The 21,324-nt window shown below is 37.0% G+C and overlaps 3 protein-coding genes across 9 annotated transcripts in view; 2 read left to right on the top strand and 1 right to left on the bottom strand.

Annotated features, from left to right (window-relative positions):
* Positions 1–4,930, top strand: part of LOC311081952 (uncharacterized protein) — a 34,841-nt gene extending 29,911 nt beyond the window's left edge. For all 5 annotated transcript variants that reach the window (XR_014606056.1, XR_014606059.1, XR_014606060.1 and 2 more), the window contains 2 exons: positions 309–1,039; positions 2,808–4,930. The gene's annotated coding sequence lies outside the window, so the exon portion shown is untranslated. The remainder of the gene's footprint in view (positions 1–308; positions 1,040–2,807) is intronic.
* Positions 562–16,020, bottom strand: LOC311081955 (uncharacterized protein). 2 transcript variants are annotated; one of them, XM_084112674.1, is made up of 4 exons: positions 15,327–16,020; positions 2,436–2,573; positions 1,714–1,824; positions 562–1,316 (listed from the first exon to the last, which is right to left on the bottom strand). In XM_084112674.1, exons 1-4 carry the CDS (start codon positions 15,339–15,341, stop codon positions 1,239–1,241), a joined length of 342 nt encoding a protein of 113 aa, XP_083968800.1. In that variant the 5' UTR covers positions 15,342–16,020; the 3' UTR covers positions 562–1,238. The 2 variants fall into 2 exon arrangements, 1 of the variants encoding a protein (XP_083968800.1); XR_014606063.1 differs by lacking the exon at positions 15,327–16,020 and adding an exon at positions 4,924–5,006 and having other exon boundaries at positions 1,033–2,573.
* podxl (podocalyxin-like) lies at positions 7,860–20,968 on the top strand. Of its 2 annotated transcripts, none has more exons than XM_084112663.1 (8): positions 7,860–8,273; positions 14,531–15,232; positions 18,148–18,287; positions 18,387–18,419; positions 18,698–18,809; positions 18,947–18,990; positions 19,069–19,203; positions 19,426–20,968. In XM_084112663.1, the coding sequence occupies exons 1-8, from the start codon at positions 8,243–8,245 to the stop codon at positions 19,618–19,620; spliced, it is 1,392 nt and encodes a 463-aa protein (XP_083968789.1). In that variant the 5' UTR covers positions 7,860–8,242; the 3' UTR covers positions 19,621–20,968. The 2 variants fall into 2 exon arrangements, with proteins under 2 accessions (XP_083968789.1, XP_083968788.1); XM_084112662.1 differs by having other exon boundaries at positions 7,862–8,273; positions 18,145–18,287.
* Positions 20,969–21,324: the final 356 nt, after the last annotated feature.

A 21,324-nucleotide genomic window follows, 5' to 3' on the forward strand; every position in this document is an offset into this window, starting at 1 on the left:
TCATCTCCATTATTGAAAGTCAAAGTGTTATCTCCTATGCCACTGAGTCTGGGGCGTTAAAGTGTGTTGCTTGATGGGTTTTATTGAGCTTTGTTTTACATGGTAAAAATAGTGTGGGATTTGAACCAAGACAAAAGACAAGAGTTTATCTTCTGAGCCACAGACCAACACATACTGCATTTTACTGTTTTGTAGGGAAGTATTTGTTCCCCACATTTTTACATCTAATTTCTATAAAATGATCTGTGTTTGTTTGTTTGTTTGTTTTGTTTAAAATAACATCTGATGTATATTCATTTTATTTATAGATCACAGATGAGAAAGCAATGGTGGACAATCAAGACATGACTGGCCTCGATCCGATTGGTCTACATTCTTAAAAGCAATTTAGCCACTACCTTCTCTACTACAGAATTTGCTCTTTGTTGTCAGTATAAACACTGTTCTCTCATTGGAACTAAATATATTGATCTCTTTATGCAGATAAAAATAATACTAGCATGTACTTCAAGTCAAAGGTGGACTTAAAACTTATGAATAAAAAAGACAAATCATCCAGTTCGATTCATTCATTTATTATTAGTTTCTTTGTTTCAGACAGTGCTGGTTATGACATCACAAATCAACATATGAACATTCATTGGGCACAGTATTATTTACATTTCCAAGATTAAGCATATATGTGAACCGCTACTACAATTAGCAATGTCTAAAAATCATTTGAATTAAAATTAGTCAATTTATTTTCATAAACAAATTGAGTGGAGTTTTTAACATAAAGGAGTTACACAGTTATTTGATTGAAAGGTAATTCTTGTTCAACTGCTCAAATGAAATTGTTACATTTAATTTGATAACTCACTATTAAATCTGCCACTGTCTGTCTCTGTAGATCAGTGGATAAATGCTTGGATCTGCAGCTTATTTCCAACTGTGGTCCAGGTGGCGCCACTTTCAGTTCAGAACAAGGGATTCATCCATCCATTCATTCCCTTTCACTTACATCTCCTGTTGTTTCATGGAAGACGACGACGTACAGGTTTGGAATGACATGATGTAGATTTTTCATTTTGGGTGAACTATGTCTGCTCAGTTGTGTGCATGTCTGAGGGTTATACTGATGTAATTTAGAAATAAACAGTACCAGGATCAGGAATGTGAAAAAATAAAAGGATATATGGAGAGGACGAGGCCCGCACAGATAAATGAGGAGAGAATTCCACACATAGATCCCAAGGTCAGGGCGTAGTGGGAGAGAGACGTCTGTGGGGGATGTGCTGCCCTTCAAATAAAGATACACAAAGCCAAAGGGTCCCCTAGATGAAAATAAAACAAGGCATCTCAAGAGACTGGCATTCTATGCAGATTATAAGGATAACTAATCAGAGCATCCTGATACTCTGGGAGAGAGACTGACTGGGGAGAGATAGAGATTTCCCAGAGATGGAATCTGTAAAACTTTCACACAGAGAGATAAAGGGAATGGAAGGGGGAAGTATTTCCATGGCAGGGTCTATGTGGCTTAAATCCAGATTATAAAAGGTGCCAGCTGTGTGTGTGTGTGTGTGTGTGTGTGTGTGTGATCTGAAGGCCATTTTATATCTACCAACAGTGCTTTAAAGTGGACCTCGTAACAATAGTTCAGGAGGTGCTTGTGCATAAAATGGAAATGGCTATGGAAAAGCTAATGGTATTGTATAAATAGCTGCTTACCTCAATCACTCCAACAATTCCTCTGTCATCCCTCCATCGCCCTCCCTTCCTCTCCATAATTTCGTCCCAAGGGGAACCAGGAAGCCACACCTGTCTGCCTTTTCCATATTTCTGAAATACATTTTACAAATTATTCTGATACAAACAATTATTAATTCATTACCATTTATGGATGCATTTCACCAAAAACTTACTAAAAAATACTATTTCACAATATTATATATATAATATATTTTAAAATGATCATATGATCCTTCAGATATGTTTCTAAAATCCTGGTTTGGTGCCCGAGAAACATTTATTCTTATTATCAATGTTGAAAACAGTTGTGCTGCTTAATATTTTTTTGTGGAAACTGGGATAATTTTCTTTAGGATTCTTTGATGTTCAAAAGAGTTATCATTAATGTGAAATATAAATCTTTTGCATCATTATAAATGTTTTACTGTAACTTTGAATCAATTTAATGCATCCTTGCTGAATAAAAGTATTAAATGACAATTTAGACAACTTTACAGCTCAAAATAGATATTTTTTATAATGTAAGGACTTTAAAATCCTACTGCCATTGTGTGATGTTCGTTGATTTTCTGTGCCATCGATGTTGTGCCACAAATGATGCTGATTTGTATCGTACTAGGAACATTCTTTGACATCTGTGGAATGTGAATGATCGATCATTCTTCTGTCTTATGAGTTCCTCTTTGACTTGTGTGCATTACCTCAAAGCAGCAGACTGGAAGTGGCCTCTGGCAGGCCCACGCCCACACTTCCCATTTCCTCCTATAGAAACGCAAGGATCGACCAACAACTGTTTTTGTGGAAGCTCCCATTTGGCAGCTTCCTGTGCCACTCCCAATCTGTGAATAAACAGAACGTTTCTGAGTCTGACTAATGGGCGTCTGAAGACTCCAACCCTACGAAAAAATCTTTTTCCGCTTCATCCTGCTCTTTCCTTCCTCCTGTGACCTTCTTTAGATATTATGCACTTGAAGTCTCGAATGTATGCTAAACACTCCTTTTGGGTCACAATGATCTCTTAAAGTTAGGGACAGGCTAATAATAACACAGACCAACTGCATCCTTCTTTTCAGACATACCCAAACCAGGACAGGGACCCATCAAAAGTGACCCAACCCAACGAGGGAGCCACATTGTCATGAAGAGGGCTGGTGTAAAAATCCTGTCCTGGCTCCATCACCTCAGCATGAGGCTCTACAGTAGCATTCTGAGATAATCTACAGGCTTTGGGGTATCAGTCCAGAGGCAGATAGATGATCCTTCTACAGGTCAAAGGTCATATCTGAACACCTACACACTGATTGTTTACTTGGAAAAGTTAAGAGTCCGTTCCACCACTGTTCTTGGTAAATGTCTTGAAATAGTCACCTCATCTCATGATGCATCACAATAATGTCACTTTCTGCCAACACCATTAGTGAAATGGCAAAATCCCATCAATAATCTTTTGTTAGTCGCATAATACAAGATACATTTACATATAAATGTACTCAATGACACTGTGTTAAATTTTCAGGGTTTTTTAGTTTAGACTCAAAGCTGTGGAGGACTTGGAGTGCTGCTTAAAAAAATAAAATGAAGAATTATTTTAATAAAAAAATGTTTAATTCCAAAATAAAAATGTAAATGAATAAACCACTTGTTAAATCTATAATAGACATTTAAAACTTCTTATTTAATTGTTTAAAAATCTAGATAAATGTAACAATTACAGTATGTAAAAATCTTTAAGTTGACATACAGTATACACTATACATAAAGTTTTTTATTCATGTTACTCAAATGTAACAAAAGCATAATGCATTATAAACTCAAACAGATAAAGAAAAGTAATCTGTGAATGCTTTATAAAAATGTGATATAAATAATATAAAAGTTATTGTTTTTTGATGGCACTTCTAGTCCTCCATACAAGGGCCTCATTCATAATCAGTGGTTCTTTCTAAGGAATGTATCATTAATATTGCTCATATTAAGGATTTCAACTAATCAAATTATGATTTTAGCTGGGCAGATGATAAAGGTGAAAACCCCCTATAGACTTGCATTGAAGGATGCATATCTATGGACTAGACTTGGATGTGGGCTCTTTTCAATTGGAAAACACCCAGCAACAACCTTCAACACCCTAGCAGCAACTTTTAAAGAGCAAACATCTTTCTTCAGAATATCTAAAAAAAATATAGTTTCACTAGGCAAGCTGTCTAATGCTCCTCGAAACTATGTATAACCAAGATATCTTTTTTTACCGTTCCACAATAATCAAAAAGTTACATGCTGTGCAGGATCTAGTAGACCTGGTGGACCTAAAAGACATTTCTTTACACACTATAAGTCTCGCTCCTGCAGTAGAGACACTGATCTGACTGCCTGTCTGTTTGAAACGAGGAGGTTTTAAACATGTCGAACAAAAACAAGTGCTTTGGAGTGGAAAAAGAGGTATAAATAAACAAAGGATTAGTGGAGAGTGGTACTGTCAGCAGGATATGAGAAAAATAAACTAGATCATACCATCAGAGGAGTTACTCGTTCAAACGCATTCTCACACACACACAAGCTGCTTTTTTTTCTCCCGGGGATTGACTCCGGTTGGTACCAGGCTTCTGATAAGGAGGTGCAGAGTGTTCTGTGTCATGTCAACTCCTAAATCACACACTTTCAAGGGTATTCTCTCACACACACACACACACATGCATTTATCTCACAGTAAAAGAGAGTTCAAGCAGCACAGGCAAGATTATGCAAATATTATTTTGATCATTCAGAGACACCATGCAGAATGTCTTAGATCTCAACCCTGTTTTGAATCTGCAACATTCTTGTGTCATGCTGCCTGTACTCCTCTGGCCTTTTAAACTTTGATTTTTAATGCGCACACAGATACATGTTGACCACCTGTGCCTCTGCTCAGTCTGTCAATTTATCATTGTACCATAACTATCTATACTTACTGACAAACCACAAATCATCCCTCCAGGAAAACTCTGCTAAAGACTTTCCCATGTGGGAGTATGACATTCTGTTTTCTTGTCTTGAAGATAAAAAAGTTAAATGTTTGGCCATTTATTTTAGTGAGCAATAAATAAATGAAATACTAATTTCTCCCTGCTCCATGGTTCACAAAGTTATTTAGCAGGCAGCTGTCCTGGGAGATTTTATTTTACGAAATTAAATAAATGGGTACTGCACCTGTTAAACTCAAAAATAACTCCTGTTTTTTTCTTCTAAATTGTCTCCATGATTTTCTGAGCCTAGATATGGTGGGGTCCCCAATGGCCTCTGTAAAGTGAAAAAAAAAAAAAGCTCATGCAAAATAAAATAAATTATTATTAAATAAAATAACTCAACCCTATTAAATAACTCAGCCTCACGCTCTGATACCTGTGTTATTTTGCACATTTTATTCCTTCATTTCAAGTGACAAGAGGGTGGGTAAATGATGACAGAATTATAATTGTAATTTAAAATTAATTGAACTATTCATTTAAAAACAAAAATGTCACCAACACCCTGCCCTCTGTGTCTTCTTTTCAAGATGAATCATTCAGAAATACTCAAACATCTGAAGTCACAAAACATGTTATAGGCAATAATTTCAGAAAACTGGAACATGGAATGTGAACGCTAGACATCTACAGTGCACAGTACACACTTTCCACATATCTGAAGAACACATGCCATAAATCTCAAGATAAATTCAATAAAAAAAGCTTTAGAAATCGTATTCATCATGGGGGAGGCTTTCCCCTGCCTTGTCAGTGCTTGGCACGCAGTCTCAGCGCATCTAAAGAGGGAGAGTGAATGAGCGCCCGCATTCTTGGAATGCTCTTACCATTGTGGCTCTTTAATGAGGCAGGGTGAGCGCGCGCTCTCCCTGTGACAAACCGCTCGCTAACGATGGATGGGAGGCGTGAAGCCAGACGTGAGAGCACCAACCTCCAGCCTTGCGACCCCTGAGCTGTTTAGCATGCGCTCCGTCACTCGCCGCTCTGCGAAGTGTGTCAGAAGGGCTCCCTTGAAAATCTAGCTCTACAAAGTTCTCTAGTTCTACAAATGCTTTACATTACAAGATAGAGCTGGATGTGTGTGAGTGGAGTATTAATATTCTATTGTCCTGTGAGGTTAAACTTTCCAACCCAAATTATCTGAAATTGAACTGAGCCATTGACATTGAATGGTAAAATCGCTGGAAAACTGTACCTACCATAGTAGGAAAAACATGTACGCGTTTCATCAGCCGTCCCTTCACCATAGTATGTCTATGGGGCAACTTTGGGCAGCTTTTGCCCCCCCAAGAGGTACAACTTATACCCCATTGGGAGTATGTTCTTACAGAGCCTGCCAACCCCTTCAAATGTGGCAGCCCACGTTTTTACGAAATCCTCGCTCGGAGCAATGACCCGTCAAAGTTCGTCGCAATGCAAAGTCTACGCAAATAAAAAATTTAAAACGTCTGGACTTCCAGAGCAATACCAATATATTCACCTCATTCCTTTGCTCAGCTGCTTGCATTACGTCACAATTGTGAGAATCATGGAGCATTTACACTTGATAACACACCCACGGCTCACATCTCAGCTAAACCGCAAGATAAAGAACAGACATGTCTTATCAATTTAAAACAATTTGCTTCTCCACATAACAATGGATTCAGTCTCCAAAAGTTTCGTGCTTAAAGTGTTAAGAGCAAACAGCCTATCTTGGCATCTATTTCAGGACAGAAAGAGACGCCCAGGAAGTATAACCAACACCCATATGTTTATCTCCCTTTGTACAGCACCCAAAACATTTCCCCTCTACCATTCATAACAATCACACATGGCATGACGGGAGCTTTGTCACCGCTCTGATCTAACGTTTCCTATTGACTGCTTGTAACAGAGGGGCTTCTCTGGGCCCACACTGAGTTAATGCTATATTTAATGGAGCATAAGTAGATGCCCATGAGTGGAGGTCACAAAAGGTCACAGTTCATGAAACTAAAATTGAATGGAGGTATTGTCTTTTATGGCACTTAAAAGTAAACATTAATTTCCCAGACTAAAACAGGAGCTTTTGAAGTGCGGTTGTCATGGTTTTTGGCTTGGTGACTGTGGTGTGTGCTGGCAGCGTCAGATCTGGTCACAGCAAACGCCACAGCAGCTGCGCTTACACATAGCTTTCTCAGACAAATTAACCCATTCGTTGACATTGATGAACTTCACCAAATACTGCAAGGCAAATTCTCAAACTAATATCCTGGGGAAAAAAATACAAAATTACAAAGTCTGTAAGTGAAAAGCAACACATTAAAATGATGCATATTGTGACTCCCTGGTTATTGTCTTAAATTATTAAAATAAATTGAATTAAATAAAAATATTACATTAAATTTTTTTATATCAAATAATGTAATTAATGGTAATTATTAGACATATTAGTAATAAATTAGCAATATATTTGTAATATAATATGCAATATACAATAGATTGAAATATATATTATTATATTTATAATTTTATAATCTATTTATTAATCTAATTATAATAATGTATTATTATTCTTGCATCTAGCCAATGCACAAAATATTTTATTATATTATTAACAAATTATATACTTAATAGTAATATTATTAGTAATGTTATATTAGCAAAATATGCAATATACAATTAGTATATACACTATATAGAGAGAGAGAGAGAGAGGCTATAATTTACTTCAATGGGCTCACTATTTCTGCCTTAAATTAATACATTGTTTAAATTAATACATCCTTAGCTAACTGTGTGATTTGTATGTGTATTTCTGATACATAACTTGACACAGTCACCTCTGATAACAGATCACTGTAAATTGTAATGCAGACATGCAATTTCTGTAAAGCTGCATGCTTTGAAACGATATGAATTGTGAAAAGCGCTATACAAATAAATGTGAATTGAATATATATGTGTGTGTGTGTATATATATATATATATATATATATATATACACACACACCCTTAAATGTTTAAAAACAATATTTAAAAACACAGAAAAGATAAAAGAAATCTTAAAAGCACTTAAAGGAGTGGCATGTTTGATCTCAGACATTACTAGAGTGGACAGTGTTATTCATGGACTAGTCTTGTGCCTGAGTCCGACCCAGCCCTCTCCCCGCATGAGCTGATACATCTCATACAGATCCTCAGTGCACGCGTGACAGCAGCAGCAGCAGCGCGAGCACAGCACAGCACGTCACTCCAGACGACTTCAATACATCACAATCCGCGCAGCCAAGGAAACCCACCAAAACTTTACCCCCCAAATCCCCGGACCCTCAGGGTGGGGTAGAGCCGCAGAGAAGCAGCAGCGCAAACAAAAGCACTCCTCTTGGCTTTAAGATAGAAAAACTACCAGCTGCAAAAAAAAGGTCAGATACAAACTCAAGACGACAAGCGGAACCGATCGGGGTCTCCACATTTCCATGCAAAACTTTTCCTGAAGTCAGTGAACGCGGAGCGGCGAGCATCAAACTGACGGACTGAAAATGGCAATCACATGGACAATCATTGTATTAGGTGAGTTTACGTTCATTAACGTTAAGGGTGGTGTTTGAATATTAATTAACTTAAACATTAGGCTACTCATATATAAGCTAAATAATAATTAGCCAAATTAATATATAGGCTCATTAACGGTTGATTATCCAAACACCTCTTTTGAATATAAACTGTTCGTTGTTTTAGAACTTATTAATAAATGTTTTAAATTCATTCAATGTTCTAATTCCCAATAACGTCATAGTGACTTAAACGTAGGCTATTTAGTCAGTTTCCATTAGCGGCAATAGAGAGAAGACTTTGAGTCCGACTTTAACATTTAGTTAACACTAACTTTTATTAATGAGCCAAGAAGTGTTGTATTAGGGGATAACAATTGCCCCTTTACTATTTTTAATTTCTTAAGTGATTACTGTTTTTCAAACCGTAAAAAAAAAAAAAAAAAAATCAATTTGTGGGACACTTTCTGACATACAAAAAAAACTGTTGGAATTCTCATAAACATTTATATTTGAATGTGCATAAGCTGCTAATCTGATAAGCTGTATGTTAATGATTTAAAGATAATGATCAAAAAATAACATTTTTTTGCTGACAGTGATGGCTGCTAATCTTAAAGGACCTGACCACATGTGTGGGGGAGATTTGTTATAGTGGCAGAAAACTGTGCAAAGAGCTCTGGGAAGTGCAGCATCTGTGCCACTCAACATTTCTGTCCGCTGCTTTGCTGAAATGACAAACAGTGACACAATTACAGATGAAGTGCGTCTCAGATTCAAGAGGGATGTAAGGGAGGAGACTGTTATTCTTTAATTATCAGTGCGGTGCACCTGCCCGTCCACATCGGGCTGACAGCCTATAAAAGAAGGTCATGTTTTGTTTAGCTGACCTAAAAGCATCATAAGCATTTCTGACTATACTCTGTCTCGGTCAGCCTTTTCTGAGAGGTCTAATTAATTGTTTGAAATTGCATTCTTGCAAGGCTTGGTATAGTGCAAGAAGTGAGGATGTTATAATCTCCACTTTTTAAGGTTCTTAAAGGTTAAGCCTTTAGGCTATCGATGTTTTTTCCCCATGCCGAATATTTATAAAAGGTTCCCTATGATTAACCTGAGTTTTGAGGGCTTCCTTGTGTTCCTTCAACATTTATATCAGCCAAACTAAACTGATTGCATCAAAGTATCCTTTGGCAATGGCGTGGATGGGTCCTGACCGGACATCTCGCACAAGGCTTGGGAAAGTGCAGAACAATGGTTAGGAAAGTGTTCTATCAACCCGTTCCCAGGGAAGGTGTGACATTTATTTCCTGTCTCCTCTGTTGACTTCTTTCATAATCTCTCTCTCTCTTACTGCATCTCTAAGACGATCCAACTTTTTATTAGATTATTGAGATTATTCAAAGAATGAAAGACTGATTTCTATGAAGCATGAGTAGATGACGGTGGATTTTTAGAATGCTTTTTAAAGACCCCATGAGAAGCCTTATTATGCGTGGTTTTCCTACTGAAACAGGAAGTTTGGGTGGGGCATAGTGAAGGGCGTGTCCCTTTTTTAAATAGCCAATAACCATTAGTTTGCATTACAACCATGAACAAAAAACCCCCCACAGTTGAATAAAACAGAAATAGATTTTTTTTTATTAATATAATACACTATCGTTCAAAGGTTTGGGGTCAGTAAGATTTCTTTATGTTTTTGTCTCTTATGCTAACTGTGTTACAAATATTCATATTGTCACAGAAGTACTGGAATAAAAGTTTATAGTTCAGATATAAACAACTACGGTAGCAATCAAAATTGAGCAAAATTGATTCAAATTACGACTGTATCGATTACATCGTTACACCAGTAGGTGGCAACAAGTGACTGTTAAAAAAATGATGTCATTGAATCATTCATTCAAGAGATTATTTTTAATAATTCAATAGAAATTTTTACATTTTTAGCTAACTGATTCTGTATATGTACATTTCTGAAATACATAACTTAGACAGTTACCTCTGATAACAGATAACTCTAAATTGTAATTAGGACTCATGCAGTTTCTCTAAAGCTGCTTTGAAATGACGTGTATTGTGAAAAGCGCTATACAAATAAATATGAATTGAATTGAATTGAAAAGAGATTAGTTAAAAAAACACTGATTCATCCAGTAATGAAACAAGTTAAGTCTGTATGAGTGAATCATTCATTCAAACTGATTTTTTTTTATTTTATTTTTTTTATTCAGATTATTTTAACATTTTAAATAGACTGCAGCAATTAACATTTTGTCAGATCCCTGAGTAAACATGTTACATGTTATTTTGTTTAGTTGTCTGTTCAGAATCATGATCTCTGTTTTAAACAAAAAAATTGTGATTCTTAATTTATCCAGAATCATGCAGCTCTACCATTAGTGCAAGATGAGTCACAAGTTTACCCAAAATAGATTTATTTTATTTTGTCATACTAGCATAAATGGCCTCGAACTATTAGTAACTATTCATTGACTAAAAGCCACAGAACTCCATTTTGATTTCATGGGTTCTTATCATGGCACCAAGAAGTAGTGTAATTCCCTGCTTAACGTGGGAGTGTCGGAATGCTTTATAAGGGAACTGTGTAAGGTAAAGAGAGAGTGAGAGATACGCTTGTGTATCCTGAGATTGCAAAGATGGCCCCCCTCTGTCAGTCTCCCCCTCCTCTTCTGATCTCCTTATTATGTATAACGTCTGCAACTGGCACCGCCACGGTCTTCAACTCCCTTCTCTAATCCAACCTCTAACCTGGCCTCCCCTCTCCACCCACAAATCCTTCATTTCATCACACGGATACTTTGGCCTTAAAGCAGCTAGTATTTCTTAGCAAAAAAAAAAGACACTCTCCAACAGATGAGCTCATATTTCACCTCATCATTATTGAGTGTTTGCAATTATTCAAAATCCCTTTATCCTTAAATGGGGGGGGGGGGCACTTCAGCTTTGATACCTCACACTTTGAGTATGCAGTCCTCAAAAAGCTTGATACAGTTCTATTAGTACGCCATAATGACGTCTGAAAGTGTGTGTCATGAGGAATGCGTTTGAGTCAGGCACACAAATGTCCGCTGACCTTGTTCGGCCCCTGTCCAGCCCTCTCAGACTCCTTCTCTTTTTCTCCTGTCTGTCTTTCATTCATTGTGCACATTTTTATATTCACAGTCCCTCTCCTCATCTCAATAGAAAGGGTTAGATGCCCCCCAACTCCATCTTACCCCTCCCCCTCCTACTGGGCCTGTTCAATTACCCCTGAATAGGACACTATCATGGGGAGAGGGGGCTTGGGGCCCAAGAAGGTCTTTTTTTTTCTTGTGTGTGTGGGGGGGGGGGGGGTCCTAGTATTCAGATAAATTAGTACAATACAATATAATACAACTGTATTAATCCCCAAGAGGCAATTTAGGAACAGTTTACAACTTGATTAATCCCCTTAAAATATAAGATTTTGATAATATTTTTACTTTCAGACAAAGAAATCTGAATAATCTCGGTCAATACAAACTTTTGATTTTCAATAAACCTTTTTTAGTTTGTGAACAGGTTTTCACAAACTTTTATCTAAGAAGCTGACTGTTAAACTAGTTACACTAGCAGTCAAAAGAATATTTACATTTTTTATGTTTTTGAAAGACATCCTGGCTGCATTTATTTGATAAAAAATACAGCAAAAGTTGTATTATTGTGAAATATTATTACAATTTAACATATCTGTCTATATAATGTTCCGTTTATTTTTTTCCCGTGATGGCAAAGTTACATTTTCAGCAGTCACATGATCCTTCAGAAATCATTCTAATTTGCTGATCAACGTTGAAACAGTTTTGCTACTTAATATTTTTGTGGAAAAGTGATATATTACCATTTAAAAGTTTGAGGTAAGTTTTTTTTTTTTTTTAAAAAAGGTATGCTTTAAAATGCTGTTCTTTTGAACTTTCTATTCAAAATATGAATAGCAAAAATAGTAAGCAGAAGAAACAGTCAATATTTTCAATATTGATAATAATAATTGAGCACTAATAATAATTCATAATAAATAAGCACCAAATGAGCAAATTAAAATGGATTTCAGAAGGATCATGTGACTCTAAAGACTGGAATAATGATGCTGAAAATTCAGCTTTATCATCGCAGGAATAAATGAAAATATATTAAAACAGAAAACAGTTATTTGAAATTGTAATAATATTACAATATTAATGTTTTTACTGTATTTTTGATAAAAATCAATTTGATCAGCCATGATAAGCAAGAGATCCCAGTCTTTAAGATGAGTGTGTTGAGCTCCTGTTATCTGGTACCTCCAGAATCCCAGTGAGAGTGTGGGAGTCTGTAGGACAGATATGCCTCTGTGAGGGGTCAGCCATGAAATGTCTCCATCTTGTCTAAACAGTCTCTACATTGATAGTGTTAGGACCGGCAGCCCTGTCAGTGGGTAATATACAGACCGCAACTGACAGCAGGGTCAACGAGGGTCAATCCTAACGATGGAACTATTGGAAACCTCAGGGTGATGAAGGATAAGAGTAAAAACACCAACTTCAAACTTTCCATTACTCAAATTAATGCATTCAAAGAGTTTCATGGTAATCAATTGGGTACTTAAAAACAAGAACCAATGGCGTGCGGAGAAAGGACTTAGTTCAACAGTAAGGTCTGGAGCTGTGATAGGCAGCCTTGCATGCTGATTAGCAGTGGCCGTATTTTTGGATGCGCAAGGCTGCGTGATAAGATGGTGATCAGACGGAGGGCTAAACGAAAGACAACACTGGTTCACCAGCCAAAATAAACAGCCTCTCATCACTACCCCCCATCCCGACAGCAACCCCGTTTCTACAACAACCACTACTGATTGTCCTGACATCCCATTAGGTCAAGATTTACAAGATCTTCATCCTGGGTGGCCAATGAACAGTTCTGGTAAAAAGCATTAGGAACTACACCAACACTGGAAATTAATAGTGTTAAATGTAGGAGTTTCAGTCACTTATTACATAAAGTCTTGGACTGATTGATATAAATAGTCGCCATGGTGTTTGGATCAGCCAACGATGTTTTGACAGAGATATCTGCTTACTGTCATGAATAATGACTCAAATTGTTTTAAGTTACACAACACATTATATATATATATATATATATATATATATATATATATATATATATATATATATATATATATATATATATATATATATATATATATATATATATATTTAAGACAGCTGTAGCTTAAATAATAAGCTTAAGTACTATAATAATATATAATAATTTCAATATGTGTATGTGTGTGTGTGTGGTGGGGGGGTAATAAACACTGGATCAAGTAAGGTAGAAGTCTGTTGAATAGCAGATATGAACTTGAGAGCTGCAGGTTAAGGAAAAACTATTGTTTTAAGTCTCAAGAGACTATGAAACAAATTTGGACACCATTGTTTTGGCATCTGTGGATCCGCCCATAAGAGTAGGTGTGTTACTTCCTAAGTTATTGTATGGAGTGTCCTGTCAAGCTCACTACAACAGAGATAAAGTCCCATAACAATGTGACATCAAGACACAATATTAACAATATGAGGTGCATAAATAAAAACAAGAAAACTTAAATTCACAGCTTGACCGAATTCATTCAAACTTAGTAATGAAAATGTACTGTTTTTCAACGGCCGTCTGATACCTAAAGAAGGAAGGAAATTGCATGAAATCAAAATATAAGACGGTCTGTTTAAATTATGTTTATATATATATATAAATTATATTTAATATACCCAATGCCATTTTAAGCATACAATTAAATCACTGCCAATAAAATTTCACTGATAATGATGTGATAATACAGGAATTAGGAAATTTCACTTTGAAGAACAAAATTTTAGAACTACATCCACATACGAAAAGAATCCAGATGAGGTCTGACTGTTTAAATAACTAATCTCAGCTCTTGATTCCTGGTTTAGAGTGTTTATTTACAAACAGCGAAAATACTCCATAAAAAGTAACAAAATTCAGTTGTTACTTTTGTCAATTGATAGAACACTAATAGTTCTGTTTAAATCATAGTTCCAGTGTGCATTTACTCATCAGCAATGACTTTTACTCTTTTCTATTTCAACATGCAAAAACACAGTTTACAGCACTGCTGCTGTGTACCTACTGTATAATTCCCCATAGCAATCGCACAGAACCAATAAGAAATGCAGAGTTTGCAGAGCAGCATATTCCTACACTTCTAATATGTTTTTATTTTATTTTTTCTCATAGGTGCCCTCCTGCATGACATGCAATGTGACTCAACAAATTCCACTGTGACCACCACACTGGGCACCACTAATTCGATTTCATCCACCACTTCAAACCCCAGTTCAAACACCTCACCGAATCCTGCTTTAGCCACCTCATCAAACCCCACTACAACCAACTCACCGGACCCCACTACACTCACCACATTGGGCCCTACTACACCCAACTCAATGAACACCACTACATTCACCACATCGGACCCTAAAACGTCCAACTCACTGAGCCCCACTACAATCACCTCATCAAACCCTACTACAATCACCTCATTGAGCCCCTCTATAACCACCTCACTGAACCCCACTAACTCAACCTCACTGAACTCTAGTATAACCATTTTACAGGCTTCCACCCCAACCACTATAATAGGTCACACTGACACATCTTTAACATCTTTGACTACTAAAGAGCCGACCCAGCAACCAAGAACGTCTGATTCACCCCAAGTCACAACCCACATCACAACAATTCAACCCACCACAACCAACACAAAAGCTACTTCTACAGAATCCAACCTCAGTTCTCAAAACACACCATCACTCAGCCAAAAGACCACCAGCTCAAATAAACCTGCAACCACTACCCATGAAGAAAGTGGAACTACCCATGAAGAAAGTAGAACAACCCCTGTCAACCAGGCAGACGCATCAACTGTCTCCACAAATCGTGAGTCGCATTAATCACAAAGTACAGCCTTTATGACTGCACAACTTGAACAGCGCTTAAATATTTATACATGGTAATTCTGTGATTTACTTACCCTCTTGTCCTTCATACTCGTATGGCTTTTTTTCTTCCATGGAACACAAAAGCATCACTTTTGAAGAATGTTCATGCTGTTGTTTTTGCTCTTGGTCTCTTTATGCTCCTATTGTATTGGAAAGAGCATTTAGTAATCTGTAATTAAGAATTTAAATGTCAAATATGTGCTAGAAATAGCGGAAAAGCATAAAGATTTGTGCTTCACAGTCTATGGGAATGGGAAAATTCTGAGTTCTATACATGGAATGTCAATGCACAATCTATGGCCTCTCTAACTTTTCTTCATCGCACTTAATCTAATCTGTTTCAAAACCAAAAGTTTGATGTTATCATGCTGCTTGGCTAATAATCTGATAAGTATAAAAACACAACACAGCAATGTTAGGTAAAATAGCCCACTTCAAATATTAACAGATTTGGTTTTAATTATTTACAGTTCAAAATTATTATACACCCATTGCAAATCAGTTTTATAGGCAAAATTTACAGACTTTCAGCTGTTTGCAATGAACAAATCAAAGAAAAGTAATTGAAATAGCTCAACACAACAAATGTTTCAAGTGGTTTCCCCAAATTCAACTGAAAATACAACTTTTGATGACTTCTGCAGTCTCAAAATTATTCAACCCCTTCATGGCAAGCTTTTTTAGTACTTAGTAGAACACCCTTTTGCTGTTGTGACCTGCTGCAAACGAGATGTATAACCAGACAGCAGCTTCTGGCAGCGTTTCTGAGGAATCTTAGCCCATTCCTAATGAGAAATGGCCTCCAGTTCAGTAATATTATTGGGTTTGCGTGCTACAACTGCTTTCTTCAAATCCCACCAGAGATTTTCTATGTGGTTCAAGTCAGGTGACTGTGATGGCCACTGTAGGATCTTCCAGGACGACTTCTGCAACCGAGCCTTGGTGGAATTTGAGGTATACTTGGGATCATTGTCCTGTTTGGAAGGTCCAATGACACCCAAGCTTCAGCTCCCTCACTGATGTCATGACGTTTTCTCCAAGGATTTCTTGATATTGCAATGAATCCATCTTGCTGTCCACACGCTGCAGGTTTCCAGTGCCAGAGGATGCAAAGCAGCCCCAGAGCATCACCAAACCTCCACCATGCTTAACTGTAGACAGAGTGTTCTTTTCTGCATATGCTTCATTCTTCTTCCTCCAGACATCCCGCTGATCCAAAGGGCCAAAAAAGTTCCAGTTTTGTTTCATCGCTCCACAGAACAGAATCCCAAAACTTCTGTGGCTTATTTATATGATTTTGAGCACTTTTCTTGTACTTTTGGGTCAGTAGTGATTTACGTTTTGGAATTCTGGCATGGCATTATGCTTCCAACGATGTCTGTTGGAACATTTAGTGTCTTCGCTATCTTTTTGTATCCTGTTCCTTGTTTGTGAAGAGCGATGATATATTCTCTTAAAGGGGGGGTGAAACACTCAGTTTCAGTCAATCTCATGTTAATCTTGAGTACCTATAGAGTAGTACTGCATGCTTCATATCTCCAAAAAGTCTTTAGTTTTATTATATTTATAAAAGAAAGATAGGCTGTACCGAGTCTTTCCGGAAAAAAACGAGCGACTGCAGGCGTGCCGTGTGGGCGGAGCTTACGCGCAGATAGCTAACAACACAGACATTTGAAGCAGTTTTACTCACCGCCTGCGGTTCCAACGCATGGCCATGAACCTTTATCGTTGGGACTGCTCCATCCTTAAGCATTAGATGATCTGCAAATCCGCCGTCGAACTGGGCCTTGTTTATAAAACAATCATCGTCGAAATGCTGGGAACAAACAAAGTCCTGTGACTGCAGCGAGCAAAGCGCTTTGATGGGCGTACTGCTTTCGCTCTCTCGCTCTGGTCTACGGGTGCGCGCGCCCTTCCAGGAGAAGTGCCCTTAGGACCCATATAAGGAAATTCCGCCCCATCTGACGTCACACATGCCCATACTCGAAAAAAACTTTCCGAAACTTGTGACAAACCGGAAGAAGTATTTTTGGCACAGAAATACTCCATCAAACGTACAACTTAATTTTTGAAACTTTGTCCATGTTTAGCATGGGAATCCAACTCTTTAACAGTGTAAAAAACTCAGTATGCATGAAATAGCATTTCACCCTCACTTTTTGGACCATTCTTTTGACTTAGCCATATTTCTAACATGCAGTCAAACGTGACACTCAACAAACCTAGCCAGTTCAGATATTTCATGTGTTCTAGCTTAAGCACACCTGATGCAACTAATGAAGCCCTTGATTAGTTGCATCAGGTGTGCTTGAGACAATGCCTGTTTTGCAGATTTGTACTGTTGTCAGGGATTCTATTAAGAGGGTTGAATAATTTTGAGACTGCAGAAGTCAATAAAAGTTGCATTCAATTGAATTTGGGGAAACCACTTGAAACTGTTGTGTTGAGATATGTCAATTACTTTTGTTTGATCTGTTCATTGCAAACAGCTGAAAGTCTGTACATTTTGCCAATAAAACTGATTTGCAATGGGGGCTGAATAATTTTGATTACAACTGTAGTTATTCTCAATAATTTTCAGAAGCAGTGTGTTACAAAGTTACAAAACGTACAAGATTTTCAATTGTGATGTGAGCACTATTCTTTTATGGTAATTTAGGGCACTTTTTTTAGCTTGACAGTTCTTGGTCACCATATGCTTCTGTTGTATGGGAAAGAGCACTGAATCTTCAAAATATATTCTGCTGTGTTCCACAAAAACAAGTTGACATGAGGGCGAGTAAATGATGACAGAATGTAGTTTTAGTTTGGACTAATAAAAATAATTTACTTTTCATGTCCACACCACAGCAGCACCAGACTCTACATCGACTGTTTTTCAGACACAAAAAAAGTATTCAAGTATTCAGACGACGAAAACACCAGCAACTTCAGCTTCGATCACATCAGTTGATCCTGCGACTAGCACCTCAACTCCCGGAAATATCACTCATGTAAAATACTAACATTTAACGTTTTGGTTTCTTGTATATTGTTTACATTCTTGACCCTGATATTGAACATGATCATGTTCTTTATTGTCTCTTCTGCAGCCTGTCTATGATCTGAGCAACAGCAGCATTGAGGTGAGAGCACATTTCCATACTAAAATTCACTAACAATTCAATATCAAGACCCTCTATGGAAAAATACCACAAGAAAGTTGTTTGACCAGTAAACTCTGAACGTTTAAAGACATTGTTAAATAATGGTAAAATCGATTACAGAACAATATATGAAATGGAGCCAGAGAACATTTCTTGGTCCAGAGCAGTATGCAAATTGCCTGACTACTTTTCAAAAAAATCAACCTAGATTCTCCTTAAAAATGGTCAAATCATGCATATTTGTTTTGTTTGCACAGGGGAACATCATTTTTGAAACCTGTAAGATGTTGGGTCAGAAGATGAAAGGAAATTGCTCGGTCACCTTGGAAATTCAAGACAATGAATTAATTGCAATAGTAAGAATAAACGGTGAGGGAAATGTTACGGTCTCCAAACATATTAGAGCCTCATCTGAAGGAATCACTGAATTTAGTGCTTGCCATATTGTGATCAGTTATCTTTAATAACATAAGTAAAGATTTATTTTTATTTTTTCCCATTTACAGCCGACAAAAAGATACAGACGGAAATCTACAGACCTCCAGAAGCGGTCAGGCGATAAACAGACAACAATACTGTGACTCTCTCAGGAAGTTTGTTTATTCTCAAACCTCCCTTTTCTTTGCAGAAATCAGATGTTAGCAAGGAGACGATACCGGACACGTTGATTGCCATCTTGGCTTCGAGTGGCGCTTTGGTGCTCATTTTGTGCTGCTTTGCTGCGTACTGCACTTATCATCGCAGATCCTACAGGAAGAACCAGGTAATACTCAATTCCAAACACAAAAATGAGTCGGACGTGAGTGAGTCAGACCCAAAATTGGGTCAGTCTCTAGTTTCAATAAATACAGCCTTTTTGCACTCTGAATTTTGAAACAATGTTCTGAATGATTCGATTCCTTTAAATGTCAAAGTTTAAAGTTACGCCCCGAATCCCAAAGTGTTACGCTGTTTAACATCCCAAAATATACTTTTACCTGGATAGCAACACCTGACGGAAGAGATGCAAACAGTGGAGAACGGTTATCATGATAATCCCACACTGGAGGTGATGGAGGTACAGCCGGAGATGCAAGAGAAGAAACTGGCATTGAACGGGGAGTTCAACGACAGCTGGATCGTCCCCATAGACAACCTGCTGAAAGAGGACATACCTGATGAAGAAGACACACACTTGTAGTGGCACCAGACGAAACCTGGTGCTCTCATAATGGTAGATTGTGACCAGACAGAATGTAGGAAGAGCAGAGATTGATGTAAAGACTATCAAACAACAATGGTTTCATTCGTTTCCCAGATGTACAGGCTGTAATGAAGTAGTTAGATGTCAAGTATGTGTGAGAAATAGCAGAAAACCTTTTGTGTGTCACTGTGTATGGGAAAGGGAAATGTATGAGTTGTGTACATGGACTGTCAATGTGCCTTAACTTTTCCTTGTCACTCTTATTTTAAAACCAGTAGTTTGTTGTTAGCATGTTGCTTAGCTAACTATCTAGCCCGTTTCAATTAATTAAATTAAAAACTGAATTTAGAATTTATATTTTATGTGATTAAGCTCGCCATCTTTGATTTTTCCCCCACTGGGACTGCCTTAGAATTTGTTCAAAATGTGGCAATTTCATTGCCTTCGCATCGGAGACGTGCCTCATGATGCCTTAAAATGCCACCAAGCACTGTCTAGTTTAAGTTTCATGTGCAAATTGCTCTCAGTTTTTTTGTCTAAAGTGATATATTCAAGATTCACAGCGTTTCTGATCAGTGGATGTCCATGATTTTTCCATGAATTTTCCCATAATGTGATTTTAAAAATCAGCACTCACAAAGTCTCTTTACATTACTTTTATAATTCAGTACCGTGGAAACCCTGTATTAATTCTTGAGAGGAATGTAATTGTTACGCTTGTATATAATGCTTTTTTTATGCTTCTTCCTTTATTTGTTTGTTTTCTGTTTAGGGAAGATTAACACTCATAGGCACCAAATTACACTGACCAATGGATAATTCATCCTGGTAAATTAGACTATGGTTCAAGATAACTTTTGCATTATCTTCCTTCTGTTCTACCCGTGTCTCTGTGTTGGTAACTGAGCTAGAATGAAGCTTTACGGTCTTGTTAACCTGAAACTTTTGACACTAAATCCAACACAACTCACTCAAATGTATTTACAACTATTTAAATATTCAAATCCCACTGTCTTTAATTAGAATTGTCAGTTTAGTACAATGATCACCTTTTTGTTTGGGGATGTTTTATTTAATTGTTTTGATGTTGATTTCACCAAAACATTCTTTTTATTGTATTTGCATGCACTACACCAATTTTCATTATAAAGGATTCACTGCTGCCTCGGTTTAGCTGATCTACTTCCACCAAAGTATTAAGTTTGAATTTATAGCTGTATTCTGTATTTGAAAGTCAGTTTGCTACTGTGTGCAAACGACAGGGGTCTGATACACTGGAAGCCGCATCTCTGTCAGATCGGACAGGGACGGCCATGATTTTTAATAAATTTAAAAAAAATTGTGATTTTCTTTTTTTTAAGAAAGTGTGTTTTCTTGTTAAAAGCAATAGGGCAGATGATACGACATGATGCACTTCATCTTGAAGTTTTTGAAAGAAGTCTTTTATGTTCACCAAAGGTTAATTTCATTTATTCGCACAATTATTACAATTCAAAATAACTTATCTATTTTTTTGTGTGGAACCCATGATGCTTTTTTCAGGATTCTTTGATGAACAGAACGTTTATTTGAGATAGTTTAATGCATACTTGCTGAATACAAGTATTAACTGAATTCAAGTATTTACTGAACCCAAACTTTTGAACAGTATTGTAAATATACATTTAAAAATTAAAATATATTTAAAAATATATTAAAATA

Source organism: Abramis brama (assembly GCF_963993115.1).
Source record: "Abramis brama genome assembly, chromosome: 4".
Classification (NCBI taxonomy): domain Eukaryota; kingdom Metazoa; phylum Chordata; class Actinopteri; order Cypriniformes; family Leuciscidae; genus Abramis; species Abramis brama.